Genomic DNA, 23519 nt, shown 5'->3' with positions numbered 1-23519 from the left:
CTAAAACTTCCAACATTAAATTTATACAAATCTGATGTTTGAAATAATATTTCCTGTTGCAAACAACGTCAAACCACTTCAAACTTGATGCTCTGACAGTCATCATATTTGTAAATTATCTAAAACTTCCAACATATTAAATTTATACAAATCTGATGTTTGAAATAATATTTCCTGTTGCAAACAACGTCAAACCACTTCAAACTTGATGCTCTGACAATCATCATATTTGAAAATCATCTAAAACTTCCAACATATTAAATTTATACAAATCAGAAGTTTGAAGTGACTTGTTGCAATGTCAAACTAACTCAAACTTGTTATCAGATTGTTAGGTGAACTTGCTAGGTGATTCATTCTACCTCAGAATTGTCTAAAATTCTTCTAATCAATTACTTTCAAAATGCAGAAAGAACATTACTGAAATGACAGTCTCCATATAAGAGAAACACTCAACAAGTTCAGTCTCATCAAGTCTAAATAAACTGCATGTTTGAAATAATATTTCCTATTACAATCACACATCAAACTATTATAAGTCAAACATATAGCATCATTCGTTGTATCCTTGTCTAATACTCCTTCAACACTGCTTCCTTAAAGAAGCTTCCAAAATATAAGAAAGAATGCAAAATTCTAGAGTTAGTTCTACAAAACACACGAATCTATTTATCTACCATTAATTCAATATCACTCGAACATCCACAGTACCCTAACTCCACTCCCTCTAATAAACTCCTACCAAGTAAAAAAAGAAACCCACACTGACCCCACAAAACACATGAATCTATTTATCTACCATTAATTCAATATCACTCGGACATCCACAGTACCCTAACTCCACTCCCTCTAATAAAATCCTCCCAAGTAAAAAAAGAAACCCACACTGACCCCACAAAACACGTAACCCTCTGGTTTGAAAGCTTCTTGTTGAGGTACAGACCTCAGAATACCCAAGGTATATATAGGATCCTCCTATATGATCCTCAACCAATAGTCGTCAACTAATAGACCTAATGGTCCCAACTAATGGTCCCAAAAATCACCCAAACTGTACCTGACACTCCCTATTCCCACCATCCACCCAAACTCATCTCTCCAAGAAAATCTCATCCATGTGCCAGAGGTGCAAAACGTACCTCCTGAAAGGTGAGATCCTTCCCGTGCCTGTTGTTCGAGGGAACCATTTACCAATGCCATAAAACGAGCGTGGAACGACACGGACGCGATTCGTGGAACACTCGCGACTCGTGCAGCTGGCAGGCTGCAGGGCAACTGGTACCGTACTGGTACCAGTCGGTCAAGCGTACGGCACTGTGTGTACGCGGCGACCATGCATGCTGGACAGGTTGTGTGTACGATGGTCAGGTGGTATGTGGCCACCACGAGCACCGCGGGTACACTGTGGACCCGGCTTAAGGCTTTCTAACCGCAGCCTCCGCTCGCCGGGGCCTCCGCGGCGCCCCTCCAGCTCCGCGGCCTTCTAGACCCCCTCTCTTTTTCGCCGAGTCTCTTGTTATGCTGGTCCAAGCCTCTTCCATGGACCGGGTTAATGCCTAGCAGGAATCCGGCTCAGGTGTGCCCGAGTTCCCCCTCGGACTACCTTTTCTTCTTTTTCGGTCAGATTTTGGGGATATGGAGAGGGTCAGAGGAAATTTAAATGGATCCTCAGGTGGGGTAGGTGGAATTTTTGGTGCTGTACTGAACTACGAGGCGGAGGATCAGTTAGGTCATCTTGCGGTGAATTAGTACACGTTGGATTATCTACGCGCTCAATTATCTGCGCGATTATGTGTCTGCACTATCTACGATTACGTCTACGCATTATCTATGTGCGAGTTAGATTGCTATGTGATCACCTGTGTAGGTTACAGATTTTTGAGCGGTCATGCGTAGAATTATACACGCATTGGATACTACGCGTTAAATCTCCACGCGATGGGTTAAGTCGGAGTTAAATCTCCACGTGATGGATCACCTACATTATACGAGGATCGTTATATCACCTACGCATTAAGATTTGTGGGCGTTAAATCTCTACGCGTTAGATCGCGTGGAGGATCACCTATGCGTCATACTACGCGTTGGGTCACCTACGCATTATATTAATACGCGTTGAATCTCTACGCATTATATTTATACGCGTTGAATGTCCAAGTGTTAGATCTCCCCATGTAGAATCACTTATCACATCACCATGCGTTAAATAACAATTATAGAATTCACAAATTAAGTTATTAAAAAGTAACAAAGTTGAGGTATGTTACACAAGAGTGTATGTGCCCCTGAATGTATGCAACGTTTAGACACGGAGCTTACAAAGTTGCGTGCTTTCAGGCACTTTAAAGCGGTATATTGCTAAATAGTTGTAATTTGAATTGTCTTCCATATCTTAATTACAAAAATTCTTCCAATTAATCAGAGTACTTGCATGTTACGCTGATATTAACTTCAACAGTATCTGAATATTCGAACGAGCTTGAGAAGTAAAGTATGAAAATGCAACGATAATCATTTTTGATTAAAGATTTGTTGAATTAATTCGCTGCATAATTTATACGCTTTGTAACTATCATCTAGGTGTTATGAATAACAATAACAGCTTTTAATTAGAGATAATGAGATCTTGATGAAGTATAATGCAAGTCATTAAGTACATTACTGTATTGTTTTATTCATAAGGTATTTTAAGTGCCTTATTACTACATAGTATTTTAGGATTCATAAAATCGGTCGGTAAGAGTTAAATTTTGAGCAACGCCATCTAGCGGATTTTTCCTAAAGCTTGCTCCTGGTAGCAGGATCGCAGGAAAGCGAGGAGGTATCCGGAGTATCAGGAGGTTTCCCGCGCAACCCGTGCGCATGCGCGGTGGACGCCGTCTTGCGCCACCTCTCCAATATGGCGTCGCACGTAATACATCGAAACAGTGATATTCAATAATTAATTACTTGCTTTCTAAGAACAATTTGCGCACTTTTATCATCAAAGAATGAGTTATAGTTCATAATTCATTTTCGTATTCAACATTCGTTCAGACTTTTATTGAATATAATTAGCTATTAATTATTATTAACAAGTGTTAGTTAATATAATTACGATGAACTTTTTATTAACGAATTTTATATGTGAATGATTGGACTGAATTTCTGTACTAATTCCGATTGTAAAAGTGTATAAATTGTATTGAAAAGATGAGTAATTAATTAATAGAATTCATCGTAGTTTCGATGTATTGAGACGCCATGTTGGAGAGGTGGCGCGAGGCCGGCTCCACTGCGCATGCGCACGGATTGCGCGGGAGACCTCCTGATACTCCGGATACCTCCTCGCTTTCCTGCGATCCTGCTACCAGGAGCAAGCTTTGGGAAAAATCCGCTAGATGGCGCTGATCAAAATTTAACTTTTACCGACAAAATTTTCTACATTAAAAATTAATCGAACTACTATTACCTTTAGAGGCAATTATTAATGATGAATCGCTTTCATAGAAAATCTTATTATATAATCGATGAAGAAGTAGATAATGAATCACACATCATTCTTCAATCATGAAAGAGTATACATTATGCACAGAAAATTAATAATTAATGTAATTATTATAATTAATATAATTAATATAATTAATATAATTAATGTAATTAATGTAATTAATGTAATAATATAAATATATATAATATGGTAAATATTTTCTGCATTAAAACTAACTAATAACTTCTAACAAAAATCCTAACAAATGTTACATAAGATTTCTCCCAAAAAATCTTCAACAAAATCTCCGAAAGCCAAACATCTCACATGAATCTCTCCACCAAAATCATAGAACCTTCACAAATAACCCGAAACGTTCGATTACATGAAAAACCCCTAAAAGAATCAATCGTAAAATAGATAATAGTTAATAGCATCCAAAAATGCACTCTCGGCTATCTAGTATTCCGCAATTAAGCTCGTGGATCCTCGAAGGCAATTAACTCGACATTAGTGGGTCTCGGTGAGTGCATCAAAATCGGTTTTACCTCGTCGTCCCTTCTAATCGTCCGAACAATCGTCAACGGGTCCCTGACTAAAGGTCTTCCGGTTGTTGGTCGAGAAAATGGAGCCCTCCAGACGGGACCACACACATTTTCATTTCCACTCGTGACAGTGGTGGTAATTTTCCAGCTATAAATGTCCTGGACCCATTCGAAAACGCTTTAGTTCTACGTCGACCTTCTCGAGGATAGTTGCATTCGAAATCTGTGAAACGGGTCATTTCTAACCGTCTCTTCAACGACTTCCAACATGAATCTCTTCAGGGGAATCGTTCTTCTGACCATAGTCGTCGGTTCGTTCGCGCTGGACTTCAGTCGATTCTTGTGGATCGGCAAGCCTACGAAAACAACGGAAGAGGCTCAGTTGATCGAAATGGTGAGGTGGCGTCAACCAGTCTGCCTGATGCCCGCCGAAGGAGTGTTCCCCTGCTCGCACGAGATCAAAAAGTACCAGAAACAGTACGAGCAGTTCAGCGGCAAAATTGTGGACCTGGAAGCTGAGTCTACCAAGTCGAAGTCAAGTTTCGAGGACAAATTGGAAACAATCGTGGCAACTCCTCCGATCTCCGAGGAGAAATCATCAGAACGAGGAACGAAGACCATAGAATTAACAGAAGAAGAGGTCAGAGGACAGAGACTCTTGTCCTCTCACACGGAGAAGAAGAAACTGCAACAAATTTATGTGACCAAGGTGCTGAATTCGCCTATGACCGCCACTCTGGTAGCTTACGGCTGTCTCCCAGACATTGGTCTCCCCTTGTGCCAGAATTATCAACCCGCCGCACAAACCACGAAGCCGGTCTTCGAGTTTAAACCCTCGTTGACGGTCTCCGTAGCGGAGAAGCCCGTGATCGATCATGAAAAACCTGTGAACACCCCTTCAGGGTCGTTCAGTGTCAACGTGCATCACGCTGTCAACGATGGAACAAGTAGACCCCAGAAAACGAAGCCTCAGAATATTATCAAAGACCCGAGTAACGAAGAATCTTCTGGGTCGTTCAGTGTCAATGTGCATCACACTGTCAATGATGGAACGAGTAGACCTACGAAGCCTCAGATCGTCGCTAAAGATCCGACCAACGAAGAATCTTCAGGGTCTTTCAGTGTCAACGACGTAAATAGTAAACCCCCGAAGCCTCAGATCATCGTCAAAGACCCGACCAACGAAGAATCCTCCACAAAGTTCGTCCTCGAAGAAACCAGCACGAGACCCACGCAGGTGCATCAAAATACCGAAGCTAAACCCTCAGTTGTAAATTTCACACCGTCGATAGTGAGCTTCTACGGACAAACATCCGTAGACGACCATTCCGTAGAAACAGGAGTGTCCATAGAGTTGTCGAAGGACGCCGAAGACTCGACTCCAGAATCTAAAGAGGGACCCAGGAAGAACGGACAAAAAATTTTGCAGACGATCCGCGATATCGTGAACAAAACGGAACATTCGAAAATCGTGCAGAGTATTCAGAATATTTTCCGAAGGAAAACGGAGCCGACATCTTCCGAACAAAGGGAGTCTTCTTCAACGGTGGATGCAGGTTCGGGTAAATCGAGCAACCCTGTCGAGATTGATGATAACGTTCAATATAAGGATAATGGCAACGTAACGAAGACAGAGACGGCGAGCGACAATGGTTGCACTTCGGATAAAATGGCGGCGGATCAGAAGCCGATTGTTGTTGAGGATTTGCGTAAACCTTTGATGGATGGATTTGGGGATCCTGCAGCGGAATCGACGGGGAAGCATGGCTCATTTGGTGATATTTCAAAAAATACGAAGTTAGGTGAAGTCGAAGAGTGATGGGTTTTAGAATCATGGTCACAATTGATAGTGTTTATTATTCTGTATGATCTTGTTCATGTTTTTAACTGTATCATGGTATAATTTATATTTTTAACTGACAGGTATAATCGGTTAAGTTTTTAATTGTGATCATAGTTGTCAAATTTTTTACTTGTCTAATTATACTGAAACCTCATTTCAATAATTTTAGAATAAGTTCAATTTAATGACTTTAAATATTTCATCTCACTGTACCAATCTGAGATTAGACGATTGTAGATGTAAGAAGTAATTGTAGTTTAATAAAGATTGCTCCATTTATGCACGACAACAGATACCCTTATTTTATCCCTGTCATTATTACTCAATTGTAATTTACGTTGGTGGCCATCAGTGATCTAACAAATTTAATTATATTAAATTGAATATTCAAAGAAAATAAAGAAATGCACCCTCTACTTCAATACTGAACATTAAGTAATAAACGAAAAAATTGAATAATTGCATTGTTAATAACTTGTATTATTATATCTGAATACATAATCAAATTCTAGCGTATTATATTTAGGAAGAAATGTATTTAACAAGAGTTTCCTTCGTAACACACTTTATTTATACCTTACGTTCCTTGCGTACATCAGTAAACAAAAATTATATAAAGTATAACTATTCCGAGGTTAACTTAAAAACTACTGTAGCTAGTTAATTATGTATGTCTTAACACCTTAACTTATGTATCACATATGTAATTGGCGTTCTCTAATTCCATGATAAATCATGCTTCCTTTGAGATCATGCGACGAAGATACCGGTATCAATTTATCCTCGGTTCTTCATACAATTACTATTTTCTCGTGTCATTCTATTTTCTCGCTTATCACTAATCTTAACTTTAACGTTAATCAAAACCTTTCGACACCGTGCAAAAGGTGCAACTACAAAAGAAATGAAATCGAAACAATTTTTACATATCAGTGGTTTTCTATTATTTTTTTTACTGTGCAATGGTTTAAGGAATAATGAAATGTATGCACACGGTGCAGACACATTGTACAAACGATGATAGAAATGATCGTGTAGCATGAAATACGCTTGCTCTTTTAGCAGATGGTCGGCCATTTTTCGAACGCCTGTGTGTACAAACTTTGCAGCGACAGGATTAAATACACACACACATGCACACGTTTACATGCATACGTATACACACACGACACACGCGGAGTACATCGTTATTCGCGAGCTTTTATCTGTGAAATTTTACCAACGTAATCGCGTTGACGTTTCGTTCGAGCAACTAATTTAAAAGTTATATTACATTCGCCGCCAGAGTTCCTCGATGGAATCGCGGAATTTTGCGAATTTGTTAATCGTTCGCGTTTCGGTGGTTTTCCCTCCCGGAATTCTTGTCTTGTCGGGAAACAATGTGTCAGAATTCTATTGGATGCTAAATCTTTTGCGGTTTATTGTTAAACAAGTTTATCTAATTTAAAGTCATAAAAATCTAACGAGACAGAGGCAACCCTAAAGCAATCTCCGCCTCTCACAAAATCTCACATAACCCTACATCAAAATGCCTTAAAAACAAGAATTTCTACTAAAAAAGAATATCCTAAATTTCGTTCTACATCCAACAGTACAACGTTCTCTGTAGATTATCGCAATGTTCCGCAATTCCGTAATTAGTCGAAGCTAAAAAAATAAATCATCGCACATCCGTTTACTTGGAATTGCCATGGTCCTCTATCTTAATAATTCTCCGTTTAATATTCTAAAATATGTCTGAACCATTTTATTGTCCGTTGCAAGGCATTTCCATGTAGTTTCGATGTTTCTTTCCCAAGGCAGCTTCCTTCAACAGGGCCCTTCTCCACGACGCTTTTCTGCTCGCTAAAAATGCCTTCAAACGCGAGTTGTCAGGTTTCGGTGCTCTTTCGGGAATCGCTGAAACTTCCTTAAAAATTTCTTGCTCCGAATCTTGGTGTTTCTGTTCGTTGACGGTTGGCTTCGCTCCGCCATCTTGAAACCGCTGCGAGCTCGATTTACCGGCAATTCCCTGTGTCTTAGGCTCGTCGACAATTTCCTGCACCAAACCGTTCGACAATCTCGCTTCCCGTCTCCTCCTAAAAATTTTCTCCTCGATCAAATTTAAATCACCCGAATCGTTCTCGATCGCGTTGTACTCATCCTCACCGTTTTGGAAGTAGAGGAAACTCCTGGAATTGCCGGTACGTCCAAGGTGATTTGAGGGGTCATTCAAAGAGATGTGCTTGTAGAAGCCTCTATCTGTCGACATAAAACTGTTCGATTGCTCTACAGAGGAAACCATCGGAATCGATGGAATTGCGAGCTGATTTTCGCTACGGTTCCAGACATCTCCATTATTCATCGCTTCTCCGTGTTTCTCTATTTTTTGGCTTTTTATGTTAGAACCTTCTTCGGAGTTAGCCGACGATAATTCCGCGTCACTCGATGCCTCGGACAGTTTTGAATTATTGTTTTCGATGCTGGATGAAGTGGACTCTCGTGACTCGTTCTCTTCCAGTGTTTTAGTGTTTCCAGATTGCTCCGCACTGCTCATTACGTTTGACATTGTCTGAATTGTCGTTGCTACGTTCGGCAGCTTGTCTTTACGATCCTGAGAGACTTTGACGTGTATTTCCTTGGGGAAATTCTCGTTCTGTTGTTCCTGAAATGATATATTGCATGAATATGTATACATATTTTTATATATTTTCATCGATTTTTGTTTATATATTCTGCTTATATGTTTTGCTTATATATTTTGCTTATATATTTTGATTATATATTTTGATTATATATTTTGATTATATATTTTGATTATATATTTTGCTTGTATATTTTGATTGCATATTTTGATTATATATTTTGCTTGTATATTTTGCTAATATATTTTGCTTATATATTTTGTTTATAAATTTTGCTTATATATTTTGCTTATATATTTTGCTTATATATTTTGATTATATATTTTGATTAAATATTTTGATTATATATTTTGCTTGTATATTTTGCTTGTATATTTTGCTTGTATATTTTGCTTATATATTATGATTATATATTTTGCTTGTATATTTTGCTTATATATTTTGCTTGTACATTTTGCTTATATATTTTGCTAATATATTTTGCTTATATATTTTGCTTATAAATTTTGCTTATATATTTTGCTTATATATTTTGCTTGTATATTTTGCTAATATATTTTGCTTATATATTTTGCTTATAAATTTTGCTTATATATTTTACTAATATATTTTGCTAATATATTTTGCTTATATATTTTGCTAATATATTTTGCTAATATATTTTGTTTATATATTTCGTTCATATATTTCGTTCATATATTTTATTTAAATATTTGCATCAACTTTCTAGGTTTCATTCAAACAAGCAAAGAAGTGACGTATTTAAATTACTTTTTGAAATGTCAGCAAGTTAAAAAAACAATTATGAAATTGAATAAACTAACGCACAGGTTTCAAGGTTTTTAAGATTAGTAAAAAATAAATCAGTTCAGACAATGTTGAAGTTTAAAGAACGATATTCCATATAGTTCATAAAAATAAACGACACACAAAGCAGAAAATGCCTTACGTCCTGTTTGTTCGACGAAATGTGATTTTGCAATCGAGTCATCATCCGCAACCATCTGCGGTAATTGAATTCTGGAAACACTAACGACGGCTGCTTCACACCCTTCACAGCGAACGGACGAATTCTTTGCACATCCACGATTTTATCCAAGGAGATTCCGTCGCAGGAAGGTAACGAGATGGGTATGCTGAAACGATACGGTGAAAATTTCGTGTTCCTACAAGATTATATTAAACTGTAACTGTAAATGTTTTACCTGGATGGTATACAGCCTTCTATGGCGTAAACTACGACGCGTTCTGCAGCGGAAGCGTCGGCGTTTCTCCTCGAGCGTCTCACAAGGTGTTTGTCAAAATCTATACCACTGGGTGATTCGTATGATGGTTCTGTTATCTCGTCGTTCGATGTTAACATCCTGGAAAGCGGTACACTTTATGTAAATCTTGTAACTTGTTAATTGTACAAGGTTGAAAAAATATGTTGAATGTCAGTTTTATATTTGAGGTTCTAAGAAGTAGCTTCAAGACCATATTCAATATTGTACAGGTCGTTTCAAGCTTGAAGTTCAGTGTCAGATGCTTCAGACATACTTTGAGGCTACACAAGTATATTCAAGATTAAATTCAATATTGTACAGATGTTATGAAGCTTAAAGTTCAGTATCAGATTCAAGGTTGAAGAAGTATATTCATTATCAGTTTTATATTTGAGGTTGTAAGAAGTAGCTTCAAGATCATGTTCAATATTGTACAGGTCGTTTCAAGCTTGAAGTTCAACATCAGATACAAGGTTGAAGAAGTATATTCATTATCAGTTTCATATTTGAGGTTGTAAGAAGTAGCTTTAAGATCATGTTCAATATTGTACAGGTCGTTTCAAGCTTGAAGTTCAGTGTCAGATGCTTCAGACATACTTTGAGGCTACACAAGTATATTCAAGATTAAATTCAATATTGTACAGATGTTATGAAGCTTGAAGTTCAACATCAGACACAAGACTGAAGAAGTATATTCATTATCAGTTTTATATTTGAGGTTATAACAAGTAGCTTCAAGATCATATTCAATATTGTACAGGTCGTTTCAAGCTTGAAGTTCAGTATCAGATGCTTCAGACATACTTTGAGGCTACACAAGTATATTCAAGATTAAATTCAATATTGTACAGATGTTATGAAGCTTAAAGTTCAGTATCAGATTCAAGGTTGAAGAAGTATATTCATTATCAGTTTTATATTTGAGGTTATAACAAGTAGCTTCAAGATCATATTCAATATTGTACAGGTTGTATCAAGCTTGAAGTTCAGTATCAAATAGTTAGTCTACCTCTTGACTGAATTTTACACTAATTGAACTATCAGAAACTCTGAAACACTTGAACTTGTAAAAAATGAATTTGAATTTGTAAAAAATGAAATTTTGTATACTTGTTACAAATGAAAATTTCTGTACTTGTAAAAAAACAAATTCTCTGTATATAGACCACTAAATGTACCAAGTACTAAATATCAAGCACTTAAGTACCTAATACCAAGTACCTAAGCACCCAAGTACCTAAGTACCTAACACCAAGTATCAAAATATCAACTACCAACTATCAAATTAAACCATGAAAGTAACTCAAGTACCAAAAGAAAGTACTCACCGTTCGACATCGCAGATCGGTAGATTCCGATCAATGAACAAGCAATTGTAGATCGAATTCGACCTCGCATCACGAGCCAAGGCTTCCAAACTGTTTCTGTTGGGTGAATTTTTGTAGCCGTGAGGAAGAGATTGACTCGTTGAGAGCATCAGGACGAGAAGCACAAAGACCGTCGCGAAATTGTTCCTCATTGTTCCCATTGTCCGTGAAAAGTTCCCTCGCGTCTGCGGAAAAAGTTCTGCAACGTCGATGATCACTCTTAATAACGTTACGATATTGCGGCCGCAGAATTTCGTTCCTGCGGTTCTTGTTAACTCTATTTGTTCGTGGTTGATTAGAAGAAAGAGCTTTTTTAGATTCCTTTCATTTCGGATGATCGTTAACGAGATCATGCGAAATGAAAATAACGTTGTGTCACCGGGGTTAAATTTGAGATTCTGCGTGAAATGAGGGTAATTGTAGGAATTTGTGAATGAAGCACGAAATTTGGATGTGATCGGGGGATAGGAATGAAATAATGATGGGATTTTCAAAATAAATGTCATGGGAGATGGGAAGAATCGACGTTGATAGGTTATAAAGAGTGATGGGTTTAAGTGAAGTTAATTTATAGAGATGCCACACCGTGGTACAAGTAAATTGGGATCTTGGGAAATTGGGACTTTGGGAAATTGGGAGTTTTGGGAAATTGGGATATTGGGAGATTGGGAGATTGGGATCTTGGGAAATTGGGATCTTGGGAAATTGGGATCTTGGGAGATTGGGATCTTGGGAGATTGGGATCTTGGGAGATTGGGATCTTGGGAAATTGGGATCTTGGGAGATTGGGATCTTGGGAAATTGGAACTTTGGGAAATTGGGACTTTGGGAAATTGGAACTTTGGGAAATTGGGACTTTGGGAAATTGGGACTTTGGGAAATTGGGACTTTGGGAAATTGGGACTTTGGGAAATTGGGACTTTGGGAAATTGGAACTTTGGGAAATTGGGACTTTGGGAAATTGGGATCTTGGAAAATTGGGATCTTGGGAAATTGGGACCTTGGGAAATTGGGACTTTAGGAAATTGGGATCTTGGGAAATTGGGACTTTGGGAAATTGGGATCTTGGAAAATTGGGACTTTGGGAAATTGGGATCTTGGGAAACTGGGACTTTGGGAAATTGAGACTTTGAGAAACTGGAACTTTGGGAAATTGGGATCTTTGAAAATTGGAACTTTGGGAAATTGAAATCTGGGACAATTGCACCCCAAAATCCAAAATAGCAATGTCCTCCAAAATAAGGACTAATTAGATTAAAAATGAATATTAAAAAAAGCTAGTAAAGTAAATAATAAAAGTTCTTTTGAATGAAATAGCGATTTGGGATTGAGACCGATTTAACGATCGAAGGGGGTCAACGGTGCTTGTCGACGAAACGACTCGTTTACCCACCCCATTTTCCTACGATCTATCTATGTTGTACCACATTGGCTGCGATAACCAGCGAATTATCATTGTTAACCAGCTATTAGCGGCTCGGTGTCGTTGCATTAGCGTATCGTCTAGCCTGCATTTATTTGAACGCCGTGTCGGCTCGCAGTTTAATTGCCGGAATTAATAAAGCATCGCGACGCAACGATCGTCCACGGTCTACGCAATAATTAAATGATGCTTGAACAAGGATCTCGTCCCGTTTGATTTTAATTTTCGTTTAACGATATTAATCCCGTTTTCAATTTTCTGTCTTCTGTACAAAAATTATGGAGTCCAGGCAAATTTATACAAAAATTTTATCCCAATTTCCCAAAATCCCAATTGTCCAAGATCCCAACTTCTCAAAATACCAAATTGTCCAAGATCCCAGTTTTTCAAAATCCCAAATTGTCCAAGATCCCAGTTTTTCAAAATCCCAAATTGTCCAAGATCCCAGTTTCTCAAAATCACAAAAACTTCAAAGCCCCAAAATTCTACCATCACAAACCTTAAAATTCCCCAAGTCTTCAAATCCCAACCCTTCAAAGTCCTCAACTCTCTAAAGCCAAAAATTCCATACTCCACAACCTTATTTTCCAAATACCTCCCTAATCTCCCCAACCTCCCTAACCTCCTTAGTCTCCCTAATTTCCCCAACCTCCCTAACCTCCTTAGTCTCCCTAATTTCCCCAACCTCCCTAACCTCCCTAACCTCCTTAGTCTCCCTAATTTCCCCAACCTCCCTAACCTCCTTAGTCTCCCTAATTTCCCCAACCTCCCTAACCTCCTTAGTCTCCCTAATTTCCCCAACCTCCCTAACCTCCTTAGTCTCCCTAATCTCCCCAACCTCCCCAACCTCCCTAACCTCCTTAGTCTCCCTAATCTCCCCAACCACCCTAACCTTCCTAACCTCCCTAACCTCCTTAGTCTCCCTAATCTCCCCAACCTCCCTATCCTCCCAAACCTTAGTCTCCCTAATCTCCCCAACCTCCCAAACCTTAGTCTCCCTAACCTCCCTAACCTCCCAAACCTTCCAAAATTCCCTTCATCCCAAACTCCCAAACTCCCCAAACCACACTAAACCTCAAAAGTCCAAAATCTCCACAAGTTCCAAAGTATCCAAAGTCAGAAACCCAAACAGTCAAACACCAAATTTATCGTATGACGAAATCTGTTGATCATGAATCCGAACTAGGCAACCGTAGAAACGAAAATAATTTACGCACGAGGGGAGAAAGGTCAACACGTGAGCGACCAACAGAGGACTGGGTAACAGTGTCGTCGTTATCGTGTCGGTCAGTTGTAGATGACATAATGATTCTGTTTACCAGTCAACCGAGTGGAACGGTCCTCGTTTCCCGTTGCTACAACCGATTTGCCGATGATAGATCAACTTCTCTACTCGACGTATCACTCAAACGATTATATCGGTTTTCCAATCGTTTCCCACTGCTCTGTTTATCTACACTGAACTGTGTAGAACCTACAAACTTATCTGAAAACTGTATCACCCGAGAGGCAACACTCGTGAGATAGAGGTTAGTCAAAGATCAGAGTTAGGCATTTTTTAGTTTGGAGCTGGAGAATTGACAGTTGGACGAGGGAAATATATTGGTGAGGTGGTCATTTTTTAGTTGGGATTTAGTTATAGTTTAGGGCTGGGAAATGGACAGTTGGAGGAGAGAAATAAATTGGTGAGGTAGACACTTTTTACTTGTAATTTACTTATAGTTTGGAGCTGAGAAATTGACAAGGACGAGAAAAATATATTGATGACGTATGTTTAGAGTGATACTCTCTCTTTAGGTTGATACTCTCTCTGTCCACCATTTATATCAATCCCAGATATCAAAGTGTAAACTTCAGAATGTCTCCAAGGCTCTGGACAAATTAAGAAAATATGTATCTGTCTGTTAAAGAAGTTCAACTGTTACACTACACAGTTAAAGAGTTCCAGTTGCCATCTACTCAGCTCCCAATAAAGCAATACGTCAGCTCCCAATAAAGCAATACCTCAGCTCCCAGTAACTGCAAGATCACTAATTACTTTGAACTAAATTTAAAAAATTTAGTTGCAATTTTGAATGACCACCTCCCGAGCGTGTGAGTAAGGATGAGTTTGTAGGTGCAAGGATCAACGACATCTTGGCAAAGAGAAACCTGTTGTTCTATCTGACGGGGATATTCCTCGAATAACAAGCTCGTGTTTACGCGAGCAAAGAGCTTGAGGAGGAAGCGTCACGTCGACGATAAAAAGGAGACTCGTATTAATAGGTCTGCACGAGTTTAGATATCGAATCGTCGAGTTCTGGATCGACATTTTGTGTTGGCCACCATTTTGAGTCGTGACAGAGAGATTAGATCGAAATGCTAAGGAAATGGTGCTGTTGAAGTTAATAGGCTGTGGCAAGGTATATGTTTGTTAGTTCAGAAAGTTAATTTGGCAAGATTACATTTGGCAAGGTTCGGTTTGACGATTGGGGAAAATTTAATTTGACGCGATGTGGTTTGATGGAATTTAATTCGGCGCGGTTTGGTTTGACGTGATTTAACTCGACGTGATAGAATTTGCTGAAATTCAAGTCGACGTGATGTTATTTGGCGCGATTTAATTTGACGCGATGCAGCTTGGGACGATTTAACTTGGTACGATTTCATTCGATGCGATGCAATCCGGGACAATTCAAGTTGGCGCGATTCAATTCTATGCGATTCAATTCTACGCGATTCAATTCGACGCGATCCAATTCCGCGCGATCCAATTCGACGCGATCTAATTCTACGCGATTCAATTCCACGCGATTCAACTCGACGCGATTAAATTCGACGCGATCCAATTCTACGCGATTCAATTCCACGCGATTCAATTCCACGCGATCTAACTCGACGCGTTCCATTTCGACGCGATCCAATTCGACGCGATCCAATTCGACGCGATTCAATTCCACGCGATCTAACTCGACGCGTTCCATTTCGACGCGATCCAATTCGACGCGATCCAATTCGACGCGATTCAATTCCACGCGACCCAACTCGACGCGTTCCATTTCGACGCGATCCATTTCGACGCGATTCAATTCGACGCGATTCAATTCCACGCGATCCAACTCGACGCGGTCCATTTCGACGCGATCCAATTCGACGCGATTCAATTCGACGCGATCCAACTCGACGCGATCTAATTCTACGCGATTCAATTCCACGCAATTCAACTCGACGCGATCCAATTCGATGCGATCCAATTCGACGCGATTAAATTCAACGCGATCCAATTCCACGCGATCCAACTCGACGCGATCCAATTCCACGCGATCCAACTCGACGCGATCCAATTCCACGCGATCCAACTCGACGTGATCCAATTCCACGCGATTCAATTCTACGCGATCTAACTCGTCGCGATCCAATTCTACACGATTCAATTCCACGCGACCCAATTCGACGCGATCCAATTCGATACGATTCAATTCAACGCGATCCAATTCTACACGATTCAATTCCACGCGACCCAATTCGACGCGCTCCAATTCACAGCACGGCTCAATTCGACATATTTCGATTCAACGTGATCCAATTCGGTACAATTCAACAATTTCCAACCCAAATGAAAATACTGTAAAATATCTCTGAGCATTTGTAAGTGTGCTATAAGTATTTTCTATATATTTTACAAGGTTTTATAAATGTTTTACGCTCCGTCATACTTAGCGCCATAGTGGCGCCATGTCGCGCATGCGCAGTCCGATCCAACGTTCCTCCACCTATCATACATACATTCATCCACCTTGCATCGTATAATAAATAAATAGTCAAATAAATTAGTTAATGTAGATAAATAAATAAATAGACAACTAAATAAGCTAATGTAGATAAATAAATAGACAACTAAATAAGCTAATGTAGATAAATAAATAAATAGACAACTAAATAAGCTAATGTAGATAAATAAATAAATAAATAGACAAATAAATATGCTAACAGAGAAATGAATAAACCAAATTAACACTAAACCTACCGGCGTATAATGTACACTTATTTTGAAATTAAAAATGAAGTTAAAAATTAATAAACAAACGACGAAATATAAATTACTACACACACTTATTCTTTATCTTGATGAAAATCAATTCTGATTTCAAGAAATGTATTTTAACAAAATGTGTTCCTTATAATAAGAAACTTGTGGAGCGGTCATTTGACCGGTTTGGTAGTTTTAGTGTTAATCAAATATCTTCCCATTCCTTCTTTAAACACGAAACCTGACGAAATTCCTCAGCGAACGGTGACCAAATAATCGACGCAATTAGAATAATCGATCGTCAAACGTTCTAAACTAGTGCTCACGGTGCCATTATTACGGAAACACGATGGCAATGATGTAAGGTGACGTACAGCAATCTGTCGGGGTAGAAACTGCACGCTTCTCAGCGTGAAATCAGTTCGCGTGCAAACCAGCTCGTCTCCTTGGGTTCCAGATGTATATACATATATATATATATGTATATATATGTACAGAAAGCTTGACATACCGACGACACAGAGGCTGCGACGATTAAATAATGACGATTCCCTAGCAAACAGCAACGGTCCTCTGGCACGCTAAACACCCGGCGAAACTCGACGCTTCCGATTTCAACAGCGAAATTCAGACCCACTGTAATATTGCCTGCGTTCTTCATTCAACCAGATACAATTGATAACTGGTTAACATTAGTTCGTCATTCCGATGGTTTCAATTTGTGCGAGGATTGTACTTTTCGGGGGGTAGATGCTACAGATATTCTTGGGGGTTGGTTAGTAATTTAGGGAGTTTCGGGTTCTGGAATTTTGTGAGCTTTGAAATTGGAGATTGTTGGCTTTGGGGATTATTAAGTTTGTAGGGTAATTTAGAGACTTTCAAAGTTGGAAGGAGGAAGTTTGGAGATCTTCAAGTTCGAAAGAAGAGAAATTACAATTTATGAGTGAAGCAATTTAGAGATTTTCGAATTTGGTAGGAGGAAGTTTGGAGATCTTTAAGTATGAAAGAAGAGAAATTAAAATTTGTGAGTAAAGTAATTTAGAGATTTTCAAATTTGAAAGTAAAGAAGTTTGGCCATCTTCAAGTTCGAAAGAGAAATTAAAACATAACATAGTAATATATTATAAAATACAATATACTAATAATGTATAATACCACATAATAATTGTAACATACACTAACACATTTTAATATATAATAAATCATATTAAAATACAATTACACTTCATCATAAATGACAAAACATTTTAACCAAAAAACCTGTTAAAACATGCTATACCAAAGAGCATAATATAATACAATTAATATAATAAAACTTAATATACATAAATTTATGTATAAAGTAACAAAGAAAAAATATAAAGTAAGAAAATGAATCGATGTCCTGAATACATACGTAGTACGCGATACCGCGGTGCTAACAGAAGCACGATCGGTTTGTTGATCGTAAAAATAGTAAAAATAACGACGAGAGTAGTACTAGGGTCAGCAGAGTGCGATCAGAACGCGGACAAGACGGTCGATCATCGAAGAAAGAATGAGAGGGAGAGAAAGAGAAAGAGATGACGGGTTATCGGCACGACATACTATTTATACACTCGCCCACGAATAAAATACGTCGCGACGCGATGCAATTATATCGGACTACCGTTCGGGTATAAACAATTAGCGAGACATATATCCGCGATATTGAGACGCTAACCGATACACTGTGAGATCGAGATTCTTTTGGATGATTTGTACTTTTTTGTGTGGGTTTTCTTATTTTGGGGAGGGTGATTATTGAGGGGGGATTTGTTTATTTTAGGTTGGGTGGCCATTTTGAATGAGGGTGGAAAGTGAGATGAAAGTGGAGGACTTGGAGTTTCAAGGTTCTAAGTCCTCAAATTCTCACATTCCCAAATTTTCACGTTCCCAAATTCTCACGTCTCCGAATTCTCACATCCCTAAATTCCCAACGCTTCCAAATTCTCAACCCCCCGAATTCCCAACTCTTCCAAATTCTCAACTCTCCAAATTCTCTACTTCCCAAATTCCCAACCCCCCAAAATTCCTATTTCCCCGAATTCTCTACTCCCCCAAATTCTCACATCCCCAATTCCCACATTCCCCAATTCCCACATTCTCCAATTCCCATATTCCCCAATTCCACATTCCCCAATTCCCACATTCCCCAATTCCCACATCCCCCAATTCCCACATTCCCCAATTCCACATTCCCCAATTTCACATTCCCCAATTCCACATTCCCCAAATTCTCACATCCCCCAATTCCCACATTCCCCAATTCCCACATCCCCCAATTCCCACATTCCCCAATTTCACATTCCCCAATTCCACATTCCCCACTTCCTACATTCCCCAAATTCTCACATCCCTCAATTCCCACATCCCCTAATTCCCACATCCCCAAATTCCCAAACCCCCAAATTCCCAAATCCCCAAATCCCTACGTCCCTAATTTCCCAAATCCCCAAATTCCCAAACTCCACTTCCCAAAAAACCCAAAACACCCCAATTCCCAAATTTCAAAAATCTTCAACTCCCAAAACCCCAAAACCCTCCCATAAAAAGTACCTATAACGCTACCTCACAAACATCCCAACAAAGATATCCACATACATCAAAATCCTGTAAGTACACTCATCCATAAAAGTTCTTAATTCGACCCAGCATCGATCGAAAGGGTAAACATGTATTTTTAAAAGCATCCAGAAAATTGCGAGCCATATTCCATGCACGGCATTGTAGAACTCGGTGAGCGGAGTTTGCGCGAAGATATAAAGCGCCTATAAATTCTTAAATAAGAGCCTAATTAATAAATCCGGTACCTCAACTAATAACACTAGATCCCAATTTTCCCCGCAGTATCTACCAATTAAAAAGGAAGCTCCTCTCTCGTGAACCCTCATCTTCCTTGAACGTCTACAAATCCTCGCTAAATTTATGTTCATCATAACGCGATATATCCTTTCGTTTCCCCTTTCCGCTATCGTTTCTTTTTTACAGAGGGAAATTCTTGTAATAAATAATAATCGATGGCATAATTGAGGAGGGTAATTGGGAAGGTTTGTGGGGGTTGAACGCGGAAATTGTAGACGTTTAACCCTTTGAGAGGTGAACGGTTACTGTTTTATTTAAGACAATATTTTGAGATGAGCATTTTTTAATTAGTTCTTTGATATCACACGTGGATGCATCAGCATAGTAAAAGAAACAATAGTTATTAGTAAATAAATATTAATTTCAAAAGAATTCATTTAACGTTTTAACTAGTAAGTTTTAAAGTTGCTAGGTTAACCCTTTGCACTCCTTAAGTTCTGTTATCCAGAGACTCCTTAATTTACAAAATGGCGGTCGCAAGGGACTGGCACTGAAATGAGTTGCAACAGGGTGGAGTATGGGACAAATTCTTTTGCAAAGACATCTTAAATTTGATACAGAAATTAAGAACATTTAGAGAACACAACAATTCTATATTAGTTGTCAATGCAGACTGAGGTATTCTTTGACTTTAAACAAAATTTTAATCGTTCAAGTACATCATAGTTTTCAACCCTTGCTTGCAAATGTTTCTAGTACCTTTACACAGGCCTTCAAACACAGATCTTCAAACGACTTACACTTTTACAAGTAGTAAATAATATATTCAATATAATATATACAATGACATATTCAATATTATATATACAATAATACATTCAATATAATATGTCAATAATATATTCAATATTATATATACAATAATACATTCAATATAATATGTCAATAATATATTCAATATAATATATACAATGATATATTCAATATTATATATACAATAATACATTCAATGTAATATGTACAATAATATATTCAATATAATAAACACAATAATATATTCAACTAATTTGACCAAATTATAAGATTCAAAAGAAACATCAAGTCACTCGAGACACAGGAGTGCAAGGGGTTAAATTCCGAAATTGTTTTTGATCGGTCGTTGAATGAAAAGTAAATTGAATGAACGTTCTGGACCGAAACCGAAGTGCTTCATAGAAATGCAACAAGGAGGTTAAGGAACACGAACTTTTCCACGAGTCTTATCGAGCACACTTTTTAATCGGGCCTCGTGTACGGCATTCCGTGCGCGGCTTGTCGATTTGGGGTCAGAAAAATGACCCGTCGTCCACGGGAAGGTTAACGATAGTTCCATCGTCCAGGATTTTCCTGGTACGATATTTTTATTATTTACGTTTATATTCATTTTATTTTTCCTTGTTTCGGTGTATTATAGGTTTAATTAGAGGATGAATTATTTGGGGTTTATTTATAAGGATGTTCAATATTCTTTTTTTTTAACTGATTTTGGTGAATTGTAGATTTAATTTTATTGGGTCATGTGGGGTTTATTTATAAGGACGTCCAATATTCTTTTTTTTAAACTGATTTTGGTGAATTGTAGATTTAATTTTATTGGGTTATGTGGGGTTTATTTATAAGGACGTTCAATATTCTTTTTACTGATTTTGGTAAGTTTTAAATTTAATTATAATGGGGTTAATACTGTGGTGTTTATTTACAGGGACATTCAGTATTCTTCTTTTACTGATTTTGTAAATTTTTAATTTAATTAGATAAGGGTTAATACTGTGGGGTTTATTTACAGGGACATTCAATATTCTTTTTACTGATTTTGTAAATTTTAAATTTGATTATAATGGAGTTATTACTGTAGAGTTTATTTACAGGGACATTCAATATTCGTTTTACTGATTTTGCTAAGTTTTAAATTTAATTATAATGGGGTTAATACTGTGGGGTTTATTTACAGGGACATTCAGTATTCTTCTTTTACTGATTTTGTAAATTTTTAATTTAATTAGATAAGGATTAATACTGTGGGGTTTATTTACAGGGATATTCAATATTCTTTTTACTGATTTTGTAAATTTTAAATTTGATTATAATGGAGTTATTACTGTAGGGTTTATTTGCAGGGATATTCAATATTCTTTTTACTGATTTTGTTAAATTGCAGATTTAATTATGTGAGATTAATACTATGGGGTATATTTACATGTACGTCCATTTTCTTTTTTTCTGGTTTTCATAAATTATAAATTTAACGTATGAGGTTAATTACGTGGGATTTATTTACACGTACGTCCATCTTCCTTTTACCGATCTCAGCAAACAAGTTTAATTACATGTGGTTAGGTTAGGTTAATTATACGAGGTTCATTTGCACATACATTTATTTTCTTTCAATTATTAACTACTCACAATTGTTTACAAAAAAAGAAACAAGTTTGTCCTCATATTTCATGAAATTTAAAAAACTTTAATATCTCAATTTTCATATACACGATGCTTTAATAATTCACCAAATTTGTAATTCACATAATTAATTATCGTTTTTATGTAACGCCTCCATAATTAATTCTATCTGTTATTTATATAATTAGTCACTTTGACACAACATTTTAATAATTCATCGAACCTGTAATTTCTCGATTATCACTGTGTGTGATGTTTTAATAATTCACGTTGTTAATTATTATCGCCGTTATATAATGTTTTAGTAATTCAATAATCAGCGTGTAATTTACAAAACATTTTAATAATTAATTCACTCTGTGATTCGTGTAATTAGTTATCATTTTTATTTGGAAGTTTAATGTGAGGTTAAATATGATTTCTGTAAAATGTTGAATTATCAACCCCTTATGTGATCCATGTGATTTTTATGGGATATTTCAGCAATTATTTAATCTATTATTCTTATATTTAAGTTTCGTGATTTGCAGGGTGTTTCAGTAATGTGAGTCTGTGTCCATACTTTGTTAATACAAATTTAATTATTTATCAAACATCAACATAGTCTCCATAATAAAACATACTGAAACCTTCTCTGTAAAACATTCTAATTTATTATCCTAAATATACTAATTATTAAAAAATTAATATTGCTAACTCAACCTAATTACTTCTCCTAGTTACAAAAACGTCCCACACGCGATCAAATCTCTGGAATGTCCCAATACTAAATCCCGAATCCTCAAATACTAATCAACACACAATATTCCTCAAAATCATCAAAACTAAAAAACATCTTACCTCGAGAAACGCAGTGTCCAGAAGATTTCCAAAGCTAATTCACCGATCACAGATATTCTTCTCCGGAAACTCGCAAATCACCAGAAAGAATAATTTCCTCGATTTGAGACAGGATTTCGGTAACGACACCTTCGATCGCGAAACGAATCGTGTTACTGATGGTTTCGAGGGAAAGGACAACGATGACCCGGAGGAAGAAGACTGACTCGAGAGGAAACGTCGAACGTCCACGCTGACGTCGAGCGTACTACTACCGAGGTTTAACTCACGATATGTCCAGTCGACAGAGATTAGAACAGCTGGTTCCAGGTCCCTACCACGAGGGTCCCTACCTCTACCACCACCATACCGACTTATCGAAAACTATGATTCAGAATTTGCTATCGACCCCCTCCAAACGATCGCACCAATTAGTGGCTAATTTTGGCGTAGTGGGATATATTGTCTTTGTACTTATTTATAGCTTTCATGTACTTAATTATGGGATGTGTTCTATTAATGTAGAGAGAATGTATGATATGTAAAATAATTGGGTGTTATATGGAGAATGTGTGGCATGTAAAATAATTATGTAGTATATGGAGGATGTATGATATGTAAAATAATTATGTAGTATATGGAGAATGTATGGTATGTAAAATAATTATGTAGTATATGGAGGATATATGATATGTAAAATAATTATGTAGTATATGGAGAATGTATGGTATGTAAAATAATTATGTAGTATATGGAAAATGTATGGTATGTAAAATATTTGTGTATTATATGGAGAATGTATGATATGTAAAATAATTATGTATCATATGGAGAATGTATGGAATGTAAAATAATTATGTAGTATATGGAGAATGTATGGTATGTAAAATAATTGT

The 23519-nt window shown here is 37.4% G+C and overlaps 2 protein-coding genes across 6 annotated transcripts in view; both read right to left on the bottom strand.

The window, feature by feature from the left end:
* Window positions 1-1410, bottom strand: part of LOC100880932 (uncharacterized) — a 50219-nt gene extending 48809 nt beyond the window's left edge. For all 3 annotated transcript variants that reach the window (XM_012282765.2, XM_003702151.3, XM_012282766.2), the window contains exon 1: window positions 1140-1410. The gene's annotated coding sequence lies outside the window, so the exon portion shown is untranslated. The remainder of the gene's footprint in view (window positions 1-1139) is intronic.
* A 4995-nt stretch (window positions 1411-6405) lies between these two features.
* LOC105662170 (uncharacterized) lies at window positions 6406-22947 on the bottom strand. Of its 3 annotated transcripts, XM_012282764.2 has the most exons (6): window positions 22645-22947; window positions 11075-11312; window positions 9687-9845; window positions 9431-9617; window positions 8006-8501; window positions 6406-7935 (listed from the first exon to the last, which is right to left on the bottom strand). In XM_012282764.2, the coding sequence occupies exons 2-6, from the start codon at window positions 11272-11274 to the stop codon at window positions 7715-7717; spliced, it is 1263 nt and encodes a 420-aa protein (XP_012138154.2). In that variant the 5' UTR covers window positions 11275-11312; window positions 22645-22947; the 3' UTR covers window positions 6406-7714. The 3 variants fall into 3 exon arrangements, with proteins under 3 accessions (XP_012138154.2, XP_012138152.2, XP_012138153.2); XM_012282762.2 differs by having other exon boundaries at window positions 6406-8501; XM_012282763.2 differs by having other exon boundaries at window positions 6406-8501; window positions 11075-11298.
* Window positions 22948-23519: the final 572 nt, after the last annotated feature.

The sequence above is a fragment of the Megachile rotundata genome, chromosome 3 (genome assembly GCF_050947335.1).
Source record: "Megachile rotundata isolate GNS110a chromosome 3, iyMegRotu1, whole genome shotgun sequence".
NCBI lineage: Eukaryota > Metazoa > Arthropoda > Insecta > Hymenoptera > Megachilidae > Megachile > Megachile rotundata.
Note: the sequence above shows the minus strand (reverse complement) of the source record. Positions and strands in the feature narration are given on the sequence as shown.